General features: G+C 47.1%; 2 protein-coding genes across 8 annotated transcripts in view; one reads left to right on the forward strand and one right to left on the reverse strand.

Annotated features, from left to right (window-relative positions):
* The window catches only part of zswim8 (zinc finger, SWIM-type containing 8), a 201,096-nt gene extending 198,028 nt beyond the window's left edge, over positions 1-3,068 (forward strand). For both annotated transcript variants that reach the window (XM_078199386.1, XM_078199387.1), the window contains exon 27: positions 1,920-3,068. In XM_078199386.1, coding sequence (XP_078055512.1) covers positions 1,920-2,126 — 207 coding nt within the window. In that variant the 3' untranslated portion in view covers positions 2,127-3,068. The remainder of the gene's footprint in view (positions 1-1,919) is intronic.
* The window catches only part of ndst2a (N-deacetylase/N-sulfotransferase (heparan glucosaminyl) 2a), a 567,251-nt gene continuing 552,846 nt past the window's right edge, over positions 2,922-17,326 (reverse strand). For all 6 annotated transcript variants that reach the window (XM_078199425.1, XM_078199429.1, XM_078199428.1 and 3 more), the window contains 7 exons: positions 15,946-16,042; positions 13,225-13,348; positions 12,224-12,398; positions 9,856-10,026; positions 8,322-8,431; positions 6,133-6,235; positions 2,922-4,473 (listed from right to left, as the gene is read on the reverse strand). In XM_078199425.1, the coding sequence (XP_078055551.1) occupies positions 4,348-4,473; positions 6,133-6,235; positions 8,322-8,431; positions 9,856-10,026; positions 12,224-12,398; positions 13,225-13,348; positions 15,946-16,042 (906 nt within the window). In that variant the 3' untranslated portion in view covers positions 2,922-4,347. The remainder of the gene's footprint in view (positions 4,474-6,132; positions 6,236-8,321; positions 8,432-9,855; positions 10,027-12,223; positions 12,399-13,224; positions 13,349-15,945; positions 16,043-17,326) is intronic.

A 17,326-nucleotide genomic window follows, 5' to 3' on the forward strand; every position in this document is an offset into this window, starting at 1 on the left:
AAGGCTTATATTAACACTTTAATGAAGTTACTGTGAAAATCCCCTTGTCGCCACACTCATAGAAACCCTACAGTGCAGAAAGAGGCCATTTGGCCCATCGTGTCTGCACCGACCACAATTCCACCCAAGCCCTACCCCCATATCCCCACATATTTACCCGTTAATCCCTCTAACCTACGCATCTCAGGACTCTAAGGGACAATTTTTAGCATGGCCAATAAACCTAACCCACACATCTTTGGACTGTGGGAGGAAACCCACGCAGACACAGGGAGAATGTGCAAACTCCACATAGACAGTGACCCAAGCCGGGAATCGAACCCAGGTCCCTGGAGCTGTGAAGCAGCAGTGCTAACCACTGTGTTACCATGCCGCCCTTCTGTTCGGGTTACACTGAGGGAGAATTTAGCATGGCCAATGCACCTAACCAGCACGTCTTTCGAACTGAGGAGGGAATTCAGGGCACCTGAGGAAATCCACGCAGACACGGGGAGAACATGCAGTCACCGCACAGACAGTGACCCAAGCCGGGAATCGAACCCAGGTCTCTGGCGCTGCGAGGCAGCAGTGCTAACCACTGTCCCGCCCCCCTGGGTACAGTGTAATTGACCACAGTGGGATAGGGAAAGTGTTACAATGAGTAATTGTGGCTTTGGGTTTCACTTGCAAATGAACAAATCTGGTTTTGCAGAAATTGGCGGATTCGCAAACAATGGAAGCTGCGACCAACAGCTGAGATTTTTGGACGGAAATTTAAATTCTGTCTGTCCCATGCAGTTTCTGTACTTGTCAACAAAACCCAGCCTGCTGCTCGCTCCCATGAACTCCAGAACCGTCTCTGAATTCCTGTACGATTTAATTGAAATTTGACCAGTTCCATTACTGCAACCAGTGAGTTCTGGTGAATAGCAAATGCTTCATTATATTGCGGGCGTTTTCTGTGCTTGTGGGGGGTGGGGGGGGATCTGTCTTATTTGACCATTGTTGGGGTGGCAAAGTGGTTAGCACTGCTGCCTCACAGCACCAGGGACCCGGGTTCGATTCCCGGCTTGGGTCACTCACTGTCTGTGTGGAGTTTGCACGTTCTCCCTGTCTCTGCGTGGGTTTCCTCCGGGTGCTCCGGTTTCCTCCCACAGTCCAAAGATGTGCGGGTTAGGTGGATTGGCCATGCTAAACTGCCCCCTTAGTAGCAGGGTAAATCCATGGAGTTACGGGGATAGGGCCTGGGTGGGATTGTGGTCGGTGCAGACTCGATGGGCTGAATGGCCTCCTTCTGCACTGTAGGGATTCTATGATTCTGCAAGGTGGCATTTTACTTGTTCTTTTGTCAGTAACTCCTTCGATGTGAATTTTACAAATGGGAAAAGGTTTATTAATGGCCTTGTTTGTACTATACAGGTTGGGAGGGTGATGAACCAAGACTGTATTGAATGCTGAAGCAGACAACAAGGGCCGAATGGCCTAGTCCCGATCTCTCATATGTATTTTCTTCAGCTTTAGCCTACCGTCCATTCAAATTCTAGGATAATGAGTATTTTTAATGCCTGATAGTTCAGGGGAGTTAATTGGCAAAAGACCCCAGAGATGGAACAGAAATTGTTTTATGCAACTTCTTATAATATGGAATGCAGAGGGTAGTGGAAGCAGATTCAATAGTAACTTTCCAAAGCGAATTGGTTAAATATTTGGAAAGGAAAACTTTGAAGGGCAGTAGGAAAATAGCGAGACTAATGGGATTGCTCCTATCAAAGAGGCAAGATGGCTGCCTTCTGCACCATTAACACAGCTCCTGTCCAAGGCAAGATGGCTGCCTCTTGTACCACTAGGGTATGTTGCTTTCCAAGTTGACTGCCTGGTATGTGTTGTTGTGTTTTGCCTGTGGCCTTTTTCAAGAACCTACCTATCTCCTCTCTCCGCAGTGCATCCAGTACAGACTGTACCACATTGCACCAGCAGACTACGACGATTTTGTAAACATCATCCGGAGTGCACGCAGCGCCTTCTGCTTAACGCCAGTGGGAATGATGCAGTTCAACGAGATACTTCAGAATTTAAAACGTGCAAAGGGTCAAACGAAGGACTTGTGGCAAAGAATCTCATTGGAAATGGCGACCTTTTCCCCTTGATGTCTGTTAGTTTGTGCAGATTTAGGTTTAATATTATCTCCCCGCCCCTCCTCTTTTTAAACCACTCTTCCTGTACTCTTTACTGCTACATTCCTCCTTTAAAAAAAATAAGGTTTTAAATGTTGAAGCCACAATGGTTTTTTTTTTGGGGTGGGGTGGGGGGTGGAAGAGGGGTTGTCTGTCTTGTGAACTATCGCCGGATTTCACAATCTTCCTCCCTTTCTTCCTTCAGTTTCCCCCCCCCCCCCCCCCCTCCAACACACACACACAAAAAGAAACTTTTGTATGAGGTAGTTATTATTCATGTACATGTCTTCAACCGTGTGTTTATAACAAAATGAGTGTGCTGCAGCTGGGTCAGTGGACAACTTAGCCCCGTGATGGGACAGCGACCTCGCTGTGGCAGGGAGGGAGGTCCACCCACGCTGTGGCTTTTATTTATCAGAATTTCTCTTTTTTTTGGGGGGGGGGGGCCTTCGTTTCCTCAATATTAATGTTTTTTCAGAAAAAAAAAAGGTTTTCAATTGTTTAAGAGAATTATATATTCAGATTCCAGTGCCACTGGGATAGTTAAAAGCTTTGACACATTTTTCAGTGTTACGGATCGGCTTCTGTAGGTTTCTGCACTGACTCCCTCCCTGTGCGTTTTCCGTCTTCCTTCCCGTAATGTTAATATTTTAAAATCCCGTTCTTGCGTTCGATTCTCTCCCCCGTCCCCCCCACCCCCTCTGCCACACAGGTAGTACTGACGCTGTCTGTGCTAGGAAAACTTGCATGAATGTTTTGTGTGGGTAGTTCTGTTGACAAAAAAAAAACCTTTATTATCCAACCATTCTGTGCTGTGTTGAATACATACACAATTATTTTTGATTAAAGTACACAAAAAAAACGCAGTACTCTGCTTGTAAAAGGCCCTATATTAAATGCTTGGTTTTTTTTTTGAAATGGAGATGCTTAAGTTACTGGCAATACGAAAGTTAAATTGATTTTGGCTTCACTTCACAGTTGAGAGAGGAATTCCAGGCACCTCAGATTAGGCTAGATGGTTTGCGTACACTGTCATTTTGCCCGGGGGGGGGGTGTCATGGAGAAGAGGTTTTTTTTTTAAAAGGCCTTTGCAAAGTACATCATCACATCAACCACAAAATTTACACAGGAGAAAAACAAAAAGGGAAAAAGAAAAACTCAATCCACTGTATATGTCACGTCTCAGAAAATATGTTCAGCCTTTCGAGAGTAAAATTCTCCAATAACATCATTCAATGTGAATGACACAATAGGTGAAACGTACTGTGAGGTGGAGGGATAAGGGGGTGGGGAGGGGGCGCTTTCTGACACTGAGACAAACGAAAGCTGAGATCCTCACTTTAGCCCACTTAAAAACCGTGGGCCGGAGTTGCCCCTTTTTGTATACAAGTAACTTTTTAACAGCCCACGCGTAAGCAAGGTGACATTTTTCACACCAACGCGGATTATCCTTTTTTTTGTTAAAAACAAAAAGTTACACATTTCTCAAATGCCATTTTCCAATGACGTACGAAGGGTGGGGGGACATTATGAACAATTTGAGGTAACTATCTGAGGAACAAGGGCAGGGAGGGGGGTGTTCCCCCTGTTCTGTTGTCGTGGCACACATGCCCGTTTCTCTGGATTGTAGCTGAAAATTATTGCCTCGGGGAGGGAATTATGTACACGTTTAGTAATTAATTGGTATGCACATGATTAGTTCCTGGCGTACAGCAGTGTTAACAAACGGTGCAGGGACTAAACTAATCCCACCAATGTCAATGTTTTAGTGGACAGGACACTACCATTGCAAAAAGCAGCTGATGTAATGATCATTCCACGGTTTGACACGAAGATACACGTCAACACTACGAGGATTAGGGGGGGGCAGTTTCTTGAAGGAGGTTTCCAGTGTTTTGTGGGGGGGGGGGGGGAAGGTCCAAGGCGGCCACCAACACTGGTTCCAGTGTTCACCAGGGTTTGACATCCCAGCGTGCTCCTGCGTCCTGCAAAGCCGGCTCGAAGCTCGGGTTTCGTTGATAGGCCAAGCCCCCTTGCGGATTGGGTCTGCAGGAGCCTGGAATCGCGTCAAATTCCATTCCTGCTTGAACACGCTGGCTTGCGTCACGAGGTGGAGTTGGTAAAATGGAAGAGAGGTGAGTCGGCATGAAGGCGTCCCAAGAGTGATGGCAAAACTGACCACACCCTTCACTCTTCAGCTCCAGCTGCTGTGTTGTAGTTCCTCTCTCAGCCAACTGGGCAGGGACTGTCCCAATTTGTTTAGCTGCTTTGATAATTCAACATTATGCTCCCTGTAGTAATTGGTCAGGAATGTTCGTGACTAAGGAGGGGGAAAGAAACAAAAGCAAGGGTTAGTCTGAGAGGGTCTCCCTTCCCTGAACTGGACAAAGCCTTACCTGATAAAACAGAACCACATCGTCACATTAAATATCATCACCATCAAACAATAAATAGTTAGCATTTGGGTAACACCTTTAATATGGTGCATTGCAAGATGCAAAGTCAGGTAGTGAGCAGGGCAGGGGAGTGAGTACTCAAGGAATGGGCTCACAAAAGAGATTGGGCCCAGGTGGTTAATGACTCTGCCACTGATGGAGATGCAGAAGGGGAGTTTGTTCCATAGTTTATGGGCAGAATTTTCTGAGAAAATTCTGCCCATAAAGTGTCGGGACTTGCCTGTTTTTCCAGCGAGTTTACATCCCTGTGCAAATACAGAGGCCATAATCTGAGTCCCGCCAGCTGGGGGTGTGGGCGGAGCCTATTCATGCTGGGAAGCCGGCTGCAGACTGGTAGGCATGTGCCCTGATCTCCAATATACTGTGGATAAGTGTACATATTGTAGGGGAGATCCGTCAACCCCCACCCACCCCCGGTCTCAACCCCCGATTGCTGGTCCCCTCATTGCCAGCCTCAACCCACACCTCCTCTGTCAGGCCCCGTCCCCTTGGCACTGCTTGGTGGGTGGTGCCAGGCTGGCACTGCCCACCCCTGCCCCCATCCACCCAGGGGACTTTAATGGCCTCTGGTCCCACTGGCTAGGTCGGAAAGCTAAGTGGGCCTGGGCTCACGAATGATATTAAAATCAGTTAATAAATATCACGAGGCGCAAACCCAAGCTTCTGTCTCTCGCTCATATTTCCCACCCTGCTACTCGACCAGCGCAGCGGGGCTGAAAAATCCCACCCGATTTATTGGATGTTCCTCAGCAATGCAGGAAAGTGTGCAGGAACCTAGAGCTTTTACAATGGCTACGCCATGCTTCAGCTTCCAAAAGCCTGACTGTCTACTTCGCTCCGAGTCAACGCCCAGGCTTAACCAATCAAGCAAGCACAGATGTTACCAGCCTTTTAGAATCAAACACAGAGCAATTGATCACAGCAAGGTCTGTATTTATGGCTATAAGTTGTAGAAGCATGGATTGGCAAGCGAGGAGAAGCAGGGCCCTAGGTCATGTGACTGAATTAACTGAGTTCTGTTTTTAATGACATTGGGAGTCTGATGGATGTTTTAGGAATCCAACACTATAATGTTTTGTTCTCCACAAATGACAATGCAGAGGAGATGATTGATTCCAACAGGACTAGACAGGGTAGACGCAGGGAGGATGTTCCCGATGGTGGGAGTGTTCAGAACCAGGGGTCACAGTCTGAGGATTCGGGGTAGACCATTTAGGACAGAGATCAGACGACATTTCTTCACCCAAAGAGTGATGAGCCTGTGGAATTCATTCCCACAGGAAGTAGTTGATGCCAAAACATTGAATGTATTCAAGAGGCGGCTGGATAGAGCAGTTGGCTGAATGGGATCAAAGGTTATGGGGAGAAAGCAGGATTAGGCTATTGAGTTGGACGATCAGCCATGATCGTGATGAATGGCGGAGCAGGCTCAAAGGGCCGAATGGCCTCCTCCTGCTCCTATCTTCTATGTTTCTATGATTTGCTGGCAGTGTGAGCAAGGCTTTGAAGATGTCCACACTCACCGATGAATCCATTTCTGGATATTTCCTTCCTTTGCTCTTGCCCAAGCACTTTGACTTGCCACCTTCCACCATCTGACACCAGAAATTCTTGTTGTCATCATACCTGGAGTGGACAAGAAGTGGTTCTTAGAAGCTGGACTTTTAACCACAAAACACACTTTAGAAAAGGTACAATCTGACTTGAGAACTGCAGATTACATTCTGAGAGCCACCTGGCTTCTTCAACAAGATGGAGGAAAGTCATTCAGCCAATCCATCCCAAGTAAACACCTGCACAGCTCCCCTTCAATCACAGCAGTGCCCAAAAGTCCACGTGTCAATAAAGAGAATCGCCCTTCGGATTTCCAATACCCTTTGGGTAAAAGTGTGTCCCCTGACATCACCCTTGAACAACCTGACTCAAATTTCAAGGTTATAGTCATCCCCCCGCCCCTCCCCATGTGCTGGACTTGTCCCACCGCTGGGCGGCATGGTGGCAAACACTGCTGCCTCACAGCGCCAGGGACCCGGGTTCAATTCCGACCTTAGGTCACTGTGTGTGTGGAGTCTGCACTTCTGCCCATTTCTGCGTGGGTTTCCTCCCACAGTCCAAAGGTGTGCAGGTTAGGTGGACTGGCCATGCTAAATTGCCCCTTAGTGCCCAAAGGTTAGGGGAATTAGGGTAAATATGTGGGGTTACGGGGATAGGGCCTGGGTAAGGTGCTCTGACAGAGAGTCGGTGCAGACTCGATGTGCCAAATGGCTTCCTTTTGCACTATAGCAATTCTAAAAAGCATTTTGATTTGATTTGATTTATTATTGTCACATGTATTAACATACAGTGAAAAGTATTGCTTCTTGCGCGCTTTACAGAAAACATACCGTTCATAGAGAAGGAAACGAGAGAGTGCAGAATGTAGTGTTACAGTCATAGCTAGGGTGTAGAGAAAGATCAACTTAATGCAAGGTAAGTCCATTCAAAAGTCTGACAGCAGCAGGGAAGAAGCTGTTCGGCATAGTGACACTATAATTAAGAAAACCCACCAACGTCTCTACTTTCTCAGAAGACTAAGGAAATATGGCACGTCAGCTACGACTCTCACCAACTTTTACAGATGCATCATAGAAAGCATTTTTTCTGGTTGTATCACAGCTTGGTATGGCTCCTGCTCTGCCCAAGACCGCAAGGATCTACAAAAGGTTGTGAATGTAGCCCAATCTATCACGCAAACCAGCCTCCCATCCATTGACTCTGTCTACACTTCCCGCTGCCTCGGCAAAGCAGCCAGCATAATTAAGGACCCCACGCACCCCAGACATTCTTCCACCTTCCTTCAGGAAAAAGATACAAAAGTCTGAGGTCACATTCCAACCGACTCAAGAACAGCTTCTTCCCTGCTGCTGTCAGACTTTTGAATGGACTTACCTTGCATTAAGTTGATCTTTCTCTACACCTTAGCTATGACTGTAACACTACATTCTGCACCCTCTCCTTCTCTATGAATGGTATGCTTTGTCTGTATAGCACGCAAGAAACAATACTTTTCACTGTATGGTAATACGTGACAATAATAAATCAAATCAAATGCTAACCACTGAATCAATACGCAGTACAAGATGCAATCGCATTTGGAATATTGAGTACAGTTTTGGTCTGCTTGCTTAAGGAGGGGTATACTAGCATTGGAGTTCAGAGAAGGTTGACTCGGCTGACTCCTGGGATGAAGGGGTTGTCCCATTGAGCCCATACTCCGGGGAGTTTGGAAAAATGAGAGAGGATCTTACTGCAAAAATACTGGTGGGTGGGATGGGAGATTACCAGGGTGGATGCAGGGAGGAGATTTTCTCTCAGGGGGGAATCTAGAAGGGTGGGACAGATTCAAAATAAGGGGTCTCCCATTTACGATGGAGATCAGGAGGAATTTCTTCTCTCGGGGTCATTACTTGTTTGGAATTCTCTTCCACAGAGAGCAGTGGTCATCGAATATATTGAAGGTTGAGTTAGTCAGATTTTGATCGACAAGGGGGCGCAGGCAGGAAAGTGGAGTCGGAGCGGTTATCAGAGCACCTTACTGAATGGTGGAGCAGGCTCGATGGGCTGAATGGTTCCTATACGTTGATAGGCACAACAGAGACACAAAGGACAGAATCATGGAAGCCATGAGTTACTCTTCCAACGAATGGAAAAGGAAATTGATGGAAATACTTACATCAGAGCCTGAGTGTAGTTGAAATGAGGAGTAACACCAAGGAATTTCTGCACACCCTCCATGACAGCCACAGGGTTGGTACGTAACTGTAAGCCATTGACAATGAGGAACTGAGAGGAAAGAAGAAAGAAGCCTTTTAAATGAGATTTTTTTGTCATTGAAATTTTTATTTATTAGTGTCACAAGGCTTACATTAACACTGCAATGAAGTTACTGTGAAAATCCCCTAGTCGCCACACTCCGGCGCCTGTTCGGGTACACTGAGGGAGAATTTAGCACGGCCAATGCATCTAACCAGCACGTCTTTTGGACTGTGGGAGGAAAATGGAGCACCCGGAGGAAACCCACGCAGACACGGGGGAGAACGTGCAGACTCCACACAGACAGTGACCCAAGCTGGGAATCGAACCCGGGTCCCTGGCGGCTGTGAGGCAGCAGTGCTAACCCACTGTGCCACCGCGCAGAGAGAGACAGGTCGCTGAAGATTTTTGCTCTTGCGCTCATCAGGAGAAATGCAAGAATACCAAATTTCAAACAATCCCAACAATTGATATAGTGGGTTGGCTCTGATTGGCTAGGGTGTTGCCATGGAGAAAGCAGTAGGGAACTATAGGCTCCCCATGTGCCCGGGAAATTCAAAAAAGATGCAAGGTTTGAACATATTTGCTTTGTTTGCAGACTACAAGCCCTTGCGTGTGGACGTAAGTTGCAAGCAGTCAATGACCAACTTCATGGGCTTGACTGACTAGTTCAAATTGGTTGTTAGTGTGGCTATCAGCACACTCAGGATTGTTCAATAAGTGCTGCCCAATCGCGGAATCACATCCAACAGTAGACAAATCTTTATTTTGTGATTATTTATTCATCACTTGCCATGACTCACATCTCAGGAAGAGCAGTGGAGGGCAGTTAGAGGGCCTCAGTGGAGAATATAACATCAATTTATCAATCCCCCCCACCCCCAACCCATTTCAGAGTGGGTGGTCCCACTTGATGGGAGGGTGGGTCGGAGATCAGAGATCTCCGGCGTTGTAATTCAGCCTGCCCCTCTTGGAGTGTGGGGTCACTATTGTCATTGCTGTATTTCGTTTTAATTATTCAGGGGTAGTAGGGAAAGTGAAGGCTCTTTGCACTTCCTATCTTTGGTACATCCACCACACAACAGATCGTTTCCTTGTGTATCATACTATCCTGGTACCTCCAACAATGCAGCATACCTCCAGGATTTTGCACCCTCACTTTGTGTTACTGGAGGGATCATTGTTGGCCACGACAAGAAAGGAGAACTCCCCCGCTCTTTTTAAAATGGTGCCATGAAGATCTTTCATGCCTACTGATGCAGATAGGCCTCAGTTTAACAACTGATCTGAAAGATGGCTGCTCCAACAGTGTAGCTTTCCCTCAGCGCTGCAGTGGAGTGCCAGCTCAGATTGTGTACCAGTCGCTGAGGTGGGATTTGAACCCACAACTCTTTGACTCTAGAGGCAAGAACACTACCCACTGAGCCACGGATGACAATGGAAGCGAGGCGTACCTGAGTAGGTTGGTAGTACGTTAACCACCGCTCAATGTGGGTGGCGTACCAGCCAGGGACCAAGCAGCGGTTCTTCAGAATACGAAGCTCTCTCGGGGAGTCCGGTCCGGCGGTGATCACCTGGTAGAAGGTGTAGTTCAGGGCTGCCGAATCGTGGTGAGCTCTCTGGTGCTGTGGGAAAAAAACCAACAGGTCAACATTCTGTGAGACGTACACTGCGACCGACCGAGAGACAGCGACCAATAAGCCTTTTGTTTCGGCAAGGTTACCATGGCGGGGGTGGGAGGGAAATCAGAGACTGATCGGCCATGATCTAACCGGAAGACGGAACAGACTCAGAGGGCTGAATGGTCTCCCTGATGTTCCTCCCCCTGAGGCAACACCGGTTTTGATCTTAAAGTTGCACTGTTAAACTCATGATGACTCAACTTTGCAAATCCCTCATCCCTGCTGGGTGTGGAAGAGAAAGGAATTCTTGAGTTTAGAAGATGGAGGGGTCAGTTCATTCGAAGTGTTCCAAACAATAAAGGCACTCGACGGAGTGGAGAGAGAGAGAAACAGAAATGGAGGGTGTTATCTTGGGCCGCTTGGGAGAGTAGGCCCGGGCTGGTGGTGGGGGGGCGGGGGGGGGGGGGGGGGGGGGGTGGCGGAGGGAGGAACTAGAACCAGGGGGGACAGTCTGAGAATAAGAGGTCAGCAATTTAAGGCGGAGAGGAGGGGGAATTTCTTCACTCAGAGGGTGACGAATCTTTGGAATTCTCTACCTCAGAGGGTTGGAGGCTCAGTCACCGAGTGTTCAAGGTAGATTTTAAGCTATGAAAGATGATAAGGGATACGGGGATGGTGTGGGTAAATGGCGTTGAGGTCAGAGTTTCAGCCATGATTCGGCCGAATGGCGGAGCAAGCTTGATGGGCCGAATGGCCTATCCTACTCCTATTTCCTATGTTCCATGGGCTACACAACAGCAACCAGTAGTTTATATATCCACTCCTGAATGATTTTAATTCTGGCTGACATTTCAGTCCGGGGAGAAAGAACAGCTACAGAGCTAAAAGTGTGTGCGTGTAAATCAATAAAAATAACTTCAGTTACAGGGGGAGTTGGAATTGAAATGCTCCTCCAATTTCTCACACAGACTCTGACAGTCAACTGACCTGCTCCGAATCTCCCACTATTTCTACCTTCCCCATTACGGTGGAAGGACAGTTCACCAGGTGCCTTGCCCCGATTAATAAGCATTCTGCATGCTTTATTAATTCATTAATTAAATAGTCGAGAGCTTCAAGTTTTTAGGTGTCCAGACCACCAACAACCTGCCCTGGTCCCCGCATGCTAACGCTATAGTTAAGAAAGCCCCACCAACGCCTCTACTTTCTCAGGAGGCTAAGGAAATTTGGCATGTCCGCTACAACTCCCACCAACCTTTACAGATGCTCCATAGGAAGCATCCTTTCTGGTTGTATCACAGCTTGGTATGGCTCCTGCTCTGCCCAAGACCGCAAGGAACTACAAAGGGTCGTGAATGAAGCCCAGTCCATCACGGAAACCAGCCTTCCATCCATTGACTCTGTCTACACTTCCCACTGCCTCAGAAAAGCAGCCAGCGTAATCAAGGACCCCATGCACCCTGGACACTCTCTCTTCCACCTTCTTCCGTCGGGAAAAAGATACAAAAGTCTGAGGTCACGTACCAACCGACTCAAGAACAGCTTCTTCCCTGCTGCTGTCAGACTTTTGAATGGACCCACCTTGCATTAAGTTGATCTTTCTCTACACCCTAGCTATGACTGTAACACCATATTCTGCACCCTCTCCTTTCATTCTCTCCATGTACTCTATAAACGGTATGCTTTGTCTGGTACGCGCGCAAGAAACAATACTTTTCATTGTATGTTAATACATCAAGAATCAAAATCAAAAAATCCAAAACTCTGTTGGCTTGTGTCCACATTTTGGATCAACAACAACTCGCATTGATATAGCCCCTTCAACACAAAACATCCCAAGGTTCACGTGAGGAGATATTAGGATCGATAACTGAAAACGTGGCAAAGAGATGGGGTGTCTCAGAGGAGGAAATGGAGAGAGGTCTGAGGGTGGGAATTCCAGATTCCAACAACTCTCCGATGATGGAACGAAGGAAACCAGGGATGTACAAGAGACCAGAATTGGAGGAAGAGAGAGAGACCTTGGTAAGGTTTTGGGACTAGAGGGGGTTACAGAGAGAGAGAGAAGAGTAACTCATGGAGAAACTTGAGAAACAAGACAGGAACTTGAGATGTTACTCAAACATCTAGAAAGGGACCAGCTGTCTACTGTACATCGGCAAGCGCCCACACGTCTTATGGTGGAGAAGGCAGCACCAACCTGGTACCAGGAGTAGGCCCGTTCCGCTGGGTTGATCAGGATGGCGATGATCTTTGCTCGGGGCAACAATGCCATCGCCCTCTTGGGGACCACCTCCGATTCAAAGTAATTGGCGCTCTTCTCAAACATGAAGTCCGTGCTGGCGTTTGACGGGATCGGGAAGAACTCCATGTACCTGAAAATAGGAGCCAGACTTTGAGAGCAGAGTGACAAATAGACCAATCCCCCCTCACCCTCAGGGTGGGGTCTAGGAACCTGCCCAGTGTGATATTGGTTCTTTCTCTCACACGCAGCCAAGACTGTAGAATAATGACATTGAGTTTGCGTTTGTATAGCACCTTTAATTTGGAAAAACATCCCAAAGTGCTTCACAGAAGCAGTTATCAGATAACGTTGGACACCAAGACACACAGGGAGATATTAGGACAGGTGACCAAAACCATGGTCAGAGAGGTAGATCTTCGTAGAATCCCTACAGTGCAGAAGGAGGCCATTCGGCCCATCAAGCCTGCACTGACAACAATCCCACCCAGGCCCCATCCCCACATATTTACTCTGCTCGCCCCCCCTGACACCAAGAGGCAATTTATCATGCCCATACCACCTAACCCGCACATCTTTGGAATGTGGGGAAGAGGTGATGGGGAGGCTTAGCGAGGGAATCCTCAGAACTTGGGAGCCATTCAGTTGCAGGCACATCCACCTGGAGACATCAGGTCTACTCGAGCGTGAAGGATTTTGAGGGCAGGGTTCCTGCTGTTGGATCCCAGACGCCATTAAACACTTGTGGGTATTCTTCTGGAACATTCCAACATTTACAGGGGCTCCTTACACAGACAGGTCCGGAGACCACAGACTGTACATGAACGGCTGTTTGTGACAGAGCTGTTCCACTATTTGCTGGTGTGAAAACACAGTTTAGAAAGTTCCAATGCCTCCAAGACACTTGCGCACATAAAACTGACCAGAATTGAATAGGCTGAAGTTAACAGGAGTCGTACCAGTCAATCCCTTTGTGATAATTGGCTCCATTGAAGAACTGAATCTCCTCGTAGGTGACCGGGCTGGGGTAATTACTCGTGACTCCAGGATGCAAGGACAGGAAAAAGTGCAAAGCTGTGGTACCTGAGGAGAACAAGGACAATGCTGATGTTTCAGACGCCACTCTCAAAAGTCCATCCTTTTAACATCTATGCCAAACATTAGAGTCATCGAGGTTTACAGCATGGAAACAGGCCCTTCGGCCCAACTGGTCCATGCTGCCCTTTTTTTTAAACCACTAAGCTAATCCCAATTGCCCACATTTGGCCCATATCCCTCTGTACCCATTTTACCCATGTAACTGTCTAAATGCTTTTTAAAAGACAAAATTGTACCCACCTCTACTACTACCTCTGGCAGCTTGTTCCAGACAATCACCACCCTCTGTGTGAACAAATTGTCCCTCTGGACCCTTTTGGTGTCTCTCCCCTCTCACCTTAAACCTCTGCCCTCTAGTTTTAGCTCCCCAAACTTTGGGAAAAGATGTTGACTACCTAGCTGATCTATGCCCCTCATTATTTTATAGATCTCTATAAGATCACCCCTCAGCCTCCTACGCTCCAGAGAAAAAAGTCCCAGTCTATCCAGCCTCTCCTTATAACTCAAACCATCAAGTCCCAGTAGCATCCCAGTAAATCTTTTCTGCACTTTTTCTAGTTTAATAATATCCTTTCTATAATAGGGTGACCAGAACTGTACACAGTACTCCAAGTGTGGCCTTACCAATGTCTTGTACAACTTCAACAAGACGTCCCAACTCAATGTCCTGACCAATGAAACCAAGCATGCCGAATGCCTTCTTCACCACTCTGTCCACCTGTGACTCCACTTTCAAGGAGCAAACTGCATTTCCTCCCCCCCACTAACTGACTCTAGAATTATATTCAAATTTACAAAACAAATGTGTATAAATAACACCTTCCCACTTTCTTTCATTCATTCGTGGGGACATGGGTGTCACTGGCTGGCCAGCATTTATTGCCCATCCCTGGTTGCTCTTGTTCAGAGGGCAGTTGGGAGTCAACCACATTGCTGTGGCTCTGAAGTCACATGTAGGCCAGACAGGGGTAAGGACGGCAGATTTCCTTCCCTAAAGGGACATTAGTGAATCAGATGGGTTTTTCCGACAATGGTTTCATGGTCATCAGTAGATTCGTAATTCCAGATATTTTTTCAAATTCCGCCATTTGCCGTGGCGGGATTCCGGGTCCCCAGAACATTAGCCGAGTTTCTGGATTAATAGTCTCGCAATAATACCACTGGGTCATCACCTCCCCGCGACATCTCTTAGCAATACCTCAAAGTATGTCACAATGAATTACTTTGACGTGCATGGATTGTCGGTACATAAGCAAACCAGGGCAGCCTGTCAATCCCTTAAACATTTACTAAGGTATTTTATTCTGGGATTGTTTTCTCAGCTGTCCAGGGCACCCAAATTCTCCTGCACTTCCTCCAAGGAGCATCACAATTTCTTTAATATCTTAGCGGTACCACTGATAGTGCAGCACTCTCCCAGTACCACACTGAATAACTTGCCATGGCGGGAGTGCACAGTGGAGGTTCATGAGACTGATACCGGGGTTGGCGAGACTGTCTATGAGGAGAGATTGGTTGGACTGGGCCGGTGTTCACTAGAGTTTAGATTTGATTGAAATGTATAAAATTCTAACAGGACTGGACAGACCAGATGCAGGGAGGATGTTTTCCCTGGTTGGGGAATCTAGAACCAGGGGGCACAGAGGGCGGGATTTTCCGGCCGTACTCGTCCCAAGACCAGAAAATCCCATCCGAGGTCAACGGACCTTCGCATGGTCCGCCCCTCGTCCGCTACGATTCCTGTGGCGGGCGGGACGGGAAAATTCCACCCAGTATCAATTTGAGGAGGCGATGGCCTAGTGGTATTATCACGCATATTAATCCAGAAACTCGGCTAATGTTCTGGGGACCCGGGTTCGAATCCCGCCTCGGCAGATAGTGGAATTTGAATTCGAATTCAAAAAAATCTGGAATCAAGTAAGAATCTACTGATGACCATGAAACCATTGTCAATCGTCGGAAAACTCATCTGGTTCACGAATGTCCTTCAGGGAAGGAAATCTGCCATCCTTACCCGGTCTGGCCTACATGTGACTCCAGAGCCACAGCAATGTGGCTGACTCTCAACTGCCCTCGGGCAACTGGGGATGGGCAACAAATGTTGGCCCAGCCAGCGATGCCAATGAATGAATAAAAGAAGTATCAGGATATGAGATAGACCATTTAGGACTGAGGTGAGGAGAAATTTCTTCACTCAGGGGTGGTGAACCTGTGGAATTCTCTCTCATAGAAGGTTGCAGAGGTCACTGAATATATTTAAGAAAAAGAGATAGATAAATTTTTAAGATTTTAATGGCATCAAGGGATATGGGGAGAAAGCGGGATTACGGCATTGAGATGGAGGATCAGGCATGATCATATTGAATGGTGGAGCAGGCTCGAAGGGCTGAATGGCCTACTCCTGCTCTTACTTTCCATGGAGCGTCAACCTGTTCCAGTATCAGTCTGAGCTCAGCACTCTGAAGAAAATCTGGATTATTTTCAAAATTATTATTCCCGGCTCTTTCAGATGCCAACATCAAAATGACGCTATTCTAAAGCTTAACTTATGAAGCTGAGTGAAATTTGAAAGTGAGGGTTACCGGTTTTCTGTGGGCCGATGATGAGGAACTTGGGAAGCCGGTCACAGGTTTTCTCTTTGGACCAAATGTCTTTATGTCGTTTATCATCACACGGGTTCTGGAAAAGAATATATGACTCAGTAAATCGCGAGGTTCTGTGGATTGCCATCCCAAGGTTTGGATATCCCAAGAAACATCATCACCATCCTGCAATCGCAACAGTCTTGAGCGAAAGATCTGAAACAGATGCCTTCAACATTTGGATTGAGGTCAAACTAGGCTTTGTATTGTGCTCCAAACTACATACAATCTTCCTGAGAGTGGCTACGTAACTTGTCAAATATCAGCTTGTCCACTGTTGTGAGTATTAATTACTGCCAGGATGGAAAACATTATAATCTCAGTTGCCTCCGTGCCAAATCTAAACTGGCTACAGTAGATATACATAGAGTCATAGAGGTTTACAGCATGGAAACAGGTCCTTCGGGCCAATTTGCCCATGCTGCCCCTTTTTTTTAAACTCCTAAGCTAGTCCAAATTGCCCGCATTTGGCCCATATCCCTCTATACCCATCTTACCCATGTAACTGTCTAAATGCTTTTTAAAAGACAAAATTGTACCCGCCTCTACTACTACCTCTGGCAGCTTGTTCCAGACACTCACCACCCTCTGTGTGAAAAAATTGCCCTTCTGGACCTTTTGTACCTCTCCCCTCTCACCTTAAACCTATGCCCTCTAGTTTTAGACTCTCCTACCTTTGGGAAAAGATATTGACTATCTAGCTGATCTCTGCCCCTCATTATTTTATAGACCTCTAGAAGATCACCCCTCAGCCTCCTATGCTCCAGGGGGAAAAAAGTCCCAGTCTATTCAGCCTCTCCTTATAACCCAAACCATCAAGTCCCGGTAGCCTCCTAGTAAATCTCTTCTGCACTCTTTCTAGTTTAATAATATCCTTTCTATAATAGGGTGACCAGAACTGTACACATGATCTGCAGGATGCAGGTGTCCGTAGTACCGCTGCCTACTCCGCACTGGATTTGCAAGCCCAACCCAGACTATTCACTTCAATTCAGCAGGTGTATAGATTAGGGTAATTGGTCATGCTAAATTGCCCCTTATTGTCCAAAGATGTGCAGGTTGAGTGGATTGACCATGGTAAATTGCCCCTTAATGTCCAAAGATGTGCAGGTTAGGGGGATTAGTAGGGTAAATATGTGGGGTTACGGGGACAGGGCTTGGTGGGATGCTCTGTCCGAGAGTCAGTGCAGACTCACTGGGACAAAAGTCTTCCTTCTGCACTGCAGGGATTCCATTAATAGAACATAGAACAGTACAGCACAGAACAGGCCCTTCGGCCCACGATGTTGTGCCGAGCTTTGTCTGAAACCCAGATCAAGCT

The sequence above is a fragment of the Mustelus asterias genome, chromosome 28, assembly GCF_964213995.1.
Source record: "Mustelus asterias chromosome 28, sMusAst1.hap1.1, whole genome shotgun sequence".
In the NCBI taxonomy this organism is placed as follows: domain Eukaryota; kingdom Metazoa; phylum Chordata; class Chondrichthyes; order Carcharhiniformes; family Triakidae; genus Mustelus; species Mustelus asterias.